Below are 5,386 nucleotides of genomic sequence, written 5' to 3'. Positions count from 1 at the left end.
CTCCGTAAATCATCAGTTTTGTATATTTTTGTAAAATTTGTCCGTATATTGAGGGATCAGGTGACACATTTTAAATGGCCATTATCTCTGTCAAAAAGACAGCTATCAAAAAGATCCGGATGGTGATAGTTAGTTTAAAGACAGGCCTACAAAGTTATCATAGTGACCTTCTAAAACTATCCTTTGCTGCCGTTCAGAAATGACAGTCCAAAGATTGAGAATTTTGGCCGATCATTAGTATTGTCGGACACCATGCTTTGAGAGCTTATAACTTTCTATGCACTCTTGCTAGAGCTACAAGTTTTGTCACGCAAATAAAGGATAACTATTGCTATAATACTTTGCAGTTTCATGAGATGGCAATGTATAGTTTTCCTAAAACAAGTGTCCGAAAATTAATGGTGTACGATCATTGATAATGTACTCTAGTACTTTACAGGTTGGATTTATGTATCATATGCATGCATGCATGAGTATACGCCCAAAATATACCGGCAATAAAGGGGTGTGGCCAAAATTGTGGCGCACTTCACATGCCATTTTTCTGCCTAACTGCTCTTTCAATATTGCCACCGTCAATGGCCTGTGGGGCCTTACCCACCCACTTATAAAATGAGAAAGTAAATTAAGTAATAATGATATTATTATTATTCAGTCCTATCTCTGTTTTTGTTCCTTTTGTCTCTCTCTCTCTCTATCTGTTTTTTCAGTGGTCTGTAAAATTTCAATGATGATAATATACTATGCTTGCTACCCTCACAATTATTGCACCTCTACACAATGATGGCTTCCATAATAGGTCCACATTGCTTGCAGGTGTATTGCATACTTTGCTATGAAACAAGCCTCTCTAGCTCCTGGAGAATTTCAGGTAATTTATCAAGAGGTGTATTAATTGTAACATAGTGGCTATAGGTCTGGTAACTGGACGTGTCTGGCAGAGCTATACATCCAGCAGTGGGCGTGTTCAGGGGCGTGACTTCTGGAGCACCTATGCCCCAGTATACTAATACACAAATTTATATACAGATATCAAGTATAAATACGACAATCAGCAACATTGATGCAGCAGGGTTGTGGTGGTGCAGTGGAGAGGTTGGTGTGGATTGCACGGATGTGGTCAGCGGTTCAAATCCGGTCAGGGCTACTGAGTAAAACTACCTTAGAGTGACTTTTAATTGCGGGTACTAAATTTTGCGATTTTAGCACAAGGTAGATTTTGCTGGTATTAAAAATTGCGATTAAGTAATTATTACTAATAGTTATATGGCATCATGATGTCATTATTAATAATTGCGCGTATTAATAATTGCGATTTTTAACCCAAACGCAAAATTCGCAATTAATAGTACCTGCATTTAAAGGTAACCTTAAGGTATGCTACAGTGTTCAATTTTTTTTCTTTTTTTAAATACCTTTTTTTCCCTTTTTTTGGCTTTTTAGGTCAAGAAATAAACGCCCTCTCGTACATCTTAGCCTCCGGGGTCGTAGGGTTGGGATTGGGGTTTAGTGTTTAGTTTTTAGAGCACCCTCTCGTACATCTTAGCCTCCAGGATTGTAGGGTTTTGGGATTAGGGTTTAGTGTTTCTTGATAAAAAGATAAAGTTCCATTTTGCACTATTGCTGGCGCATGCGCACAAGCTGTTTTATGGAGAAAAACGGACTGCCGGATCTATAGCTTTGCAAAATGCATCCAGTTACCGGATCTATAGCCACTGCCTAATTGTAATGGGTATGGGGACCGTATGGTAAATCATTTTAGACATTTTCTTAACCAATTAAGGGTCACACATGCATGATACATGTACATAATGCAGTGTGGTATATAATAAGTCACAGTACCTTTTACACGAGGCTCATAGTTGAGATAACCAGAGAGGAGGATAGAGACGAAAAGAAGGAAAACAATAAAAGACAAAACCAAAGACCGGCGGCCTTTCTTCTTTCTATTAGTGCTGCCGACGGTGCAATCGCCTCCCAAGGATTCACAGCGATTAGATGGTCTAGATCTACCAGAGCTGGCTTGACAATAGTTCCAAAGTCCAATACTCTGTCTCCACTGAGAGATATCAATCATTTCGAGGCTTGTTTTTCAGTGCTAGTTCACTTGTTTGCTAGGACTAGGTTGTCTGTTATTACACGAACGAACGGGGCCTAATAGGCGTGCCAGCATTTTACAATCTACCCGTAGATCTACATCCTTGAATTGGTAGAGTATAACTGAGAAGACGCTCATAATACCGTAGCTCTCCTACCTAAAGGAATGGCTGCTCGTGATAATTTTGTGAGTTACTATAAATCTGATTACAATGCATGCTAAAGTGATTCAGTGACAAAAAGTTTCATCAGTCATACCTACAATAGTGCTTGGTTTCAGGGTTTTTCTTTTGATGTTTGGTTGATGTGGCGTATCAGTATGCTACAATGCACCAAGAGGTGGCTCCAAATTCATAAGATAAATTTTTGAACAATTTAGCTTCCCAACCAAACAATCAACTGCAACGGTGAATATTAGACTTGTAGCCAAGGGCTCAGTCTCATTCGGTTCTCAGCATGATAAAAATGAACCACCTTTTTCTCAAACCTGGATACGGGCCTTCAGCCTAGTCTCTATCAGAACATGCTTCTTTTTGTATTTCTTCAGTACCATGCAGCCTATTAGACACATCAATAGGAGATTGCGGGATATGATAAGACTGGCTTCAGTATAACTATGAATTACACACGATGTTAAATAACGACCAAGCCAAACCAAACCCTATTGTTATTACATATCTTATGTATGATACTGTAGCTGCAAGGTAATTTTTGGAGGAGAGCATTTTGGCAACTGAATTCAAACTTGCGCCTCAGATTTGCCAAACTATTCATTAAGACGGAAATAGTATTAAGTAATTCACCAAGACTCTATCCCTCAATGTGACCAGCTATTTTTATTAGTGTTGTGGACATTGTTTGTATTTTTGTGCATGTATACTGTATAGTATCCAATTATGCTTTGAGTATTTTAATTTCTAATCTTGTTTACAAGTACTGGAATTTATAAATAATAACCTTTAAGATAAGGATACGACATATATGTACATGTAGTAGTGATTAATTATTACAACTATAACAACTGTTAATAGTACACTTACTACTGTAGGGGAAACAGTTGTATATTGCTGCTCATGATGGAAACATTAAAGCAATGAAGTCTGCCCTCTCCAATGGGGCAGACATTAACTGGGAAAACCCTGATGATGTAAGTGCATCCTTATTTGCCTGTTAGATCTGTAAATGTATGCATGTGCATGGTAGAAGTGTACAATTTACTAGTGTACATGATTCAATTTCAGCAAGAGTACATAATTTACAGTACTCTTGATTTCAGTCATTAGTACACTATAATTATTTATATTAGCAAGAGTATATTAGTTATTGGTTGAGAATACTGGGAAATTATAAGACCCATTATATGAAGGGTCTGGTATTTTATTTATCTTTTACTTTTCATTTGTTTTTTTATAGCTAAACTACACTCCATTGCATATTGCCGCTTGTTTTAACAAGCTTGAGGCAGATTCAGTGCAGTTTTTAATCAGAAATAACGCTAATATAGAGTCTAGAGATACTGTGAGTTGTATTATGATTCAGCACTTACGGTGGCTTGTGAAAATACACTACATAATTAACTGCTTTCATCATGCAATAGAGGATATGTGTGCTAAGTACAGTACTAGTAAATTAATCATGCAATTTATTATTAAAAGCTTGATGTTATGTTGCTACATGTATAATACACCTGAGGACAGACTTTTCTGTGTCAATAGTTATAAAAGCATCAACAGCATGAGTTTATTTTTTAGAATAAGAAAAAATTTGTCCCATAAGAGTAGACTTTTTGAGTCTCGCATACATGTGACTGTGTAGTATCCTGTCTTCTTTTTATAGTCAGGATTCACTCCTCTCATGAGAGCAGCTGTTAATGGAAGCTCACAGTCATTGATAATCCTCCTTCAGAATGGAGCAAATGCGACTGCAATTAACAATGTAAGTACTAAAAGAATGTAAAACGTACATTAAGGGGCTTAGCCCCCGAGCCAAGCTATTGTTGTGCTATGTGACCCCTAAACCCTAAACCCTTCCTTGCTGCTATAGAGAAGTTTTTGGACAGCAGTTTAGAGTAAATGAGCTGATAGCCGCCATTTTATTTATTTTAAGCACACCCACTTTCAATTAGTGATAAGCAATTCTGAATCCGAAGTATTTGATCCTTCGATTCCAAATGGAATTGTACGAAGAGACTTGGGAATCATTTGAAACGATTCCGAATTAAGCTACACCCAGCCACACCCTTCAATATTACTAATAATTAATAAACACATTTATTTTGCTGTAAAAGATGACACATGCATGTTTTGCGCATGTGCAGATGCAGTACTCAAAATCAGTATTCGGTTCCATCGATTCCAGTCTCAAAAGTATTTGGAATCAGAATCAATTGCAAATTTCTGGACTTGCCCATTATGAAGATTAGACTATTTAACTTTACTACTAGTTAGACGACCAGTCAGCTCATATGCTTCAATCATCTTAGTGGGCTTCACCCAATAAAGCAAATGCACATTCATGTATACAACATGTAGATTTGAGTGTTGCATTACGTGTGATCAAATTAAGTTAGCATTATAGTTTATAGAATGACAATTAAAGTTTTAGAATATCATGTTAATCATCAATGTTTACCTTGTATATAGGATGGTAAGACTGCTCTTGATAGGGCGGAGCTACATGGTCATACTGTTGTAGTTCACAAACTGAGAGAACATGCAGGTAATGCTTTTATTGATACATGCATGGTAATTCCACTCATGTCATTATATAAAACCTCGAGTATCCAGACTTATATTGTGAGTATAGTCTAATTCACACCCCTGCATAGTAAAACTTAGTTCAGAAACTGAATTTACTGATAATGAAAATTAAGCCCAGATAATTGAAGTGAGCTTATAAGCTTTAATCAAGACATAAGGATTAAGGAGGCTAATCAGTTCCAAGCCTTGTAAGTTGTTACTTGAAGAATGCCAATAGTCTTCTACATTATACTGCTAAACAACTTAGTACCATAACAAAAAAGTTTGAATAATCGAGGTTATACTGTACTTATTTAGTATTTTATTGCCATTAAACAGCTTGAGTCATGAGCTATTATTTAATATTTATAAATTTTGTTGTGCCCATCATTGCATCAGCTTATGATCATTATTATACCAATTAAGTTTATTTTAAATGGTTTTTATATTTTTTAATAATTGCAAGCAAAATAATAATTAATTTTAAATGCGTGATGAAACATGAGTATGTCATTAATTTTCCTCATGAACATAAGCTAGTCGGTTTGAAT

General features: G+C 36.2%; 1 protein-coding gene across 1 annotated transcript; it reads left to right on the top strand.

The window, feature by feature from the left end:
* Positions 1-1,716: 1,716 nt before the first annotated feature.
* On the top strand, positions 1,717-4,815 carry LOC105315454 (arf-GAP with coiled-coil, ANK repeat and PH domain-containing protein 2-like; the record flags this gene model as incomplete). The annotated part of the gene is made up of 5 exons (XM_020006293.1): positions 1,717-2,284; positions 3,146-3,244; positions 3,511-3,615; positions 3,934-4,032; positions 4,740-4,815. Coding segments are annotated over exons 1-5 (400 nt in total), but the record flags the coding sequence as incomplete, so codon positions are not given.
* Positions 4,816-5,386: the final 571 nt, after the last annotated feature.

Source organism: Amphimedon queenslandica, unplaced genomic scaffold (assembly GCF_000090795.2).
Source record: "Amphimedon queenslandica unplaced genomic scaffold, v1.1 AMPQUscaffold_10140_Cont17486, whole genome shotgun sequence".
In the NCBI taxonomy this organism is placed as follows: domain Eukaryota; kingdom Metazoa; phylum Porifera; class Demospongiae; order Haplosclerida; family Niphatidae; genus Amphimedon; species Amphimedon queenslandica.
This window is presented reverse-complemented; position numbering and strand designations above follow the sequence as displayed.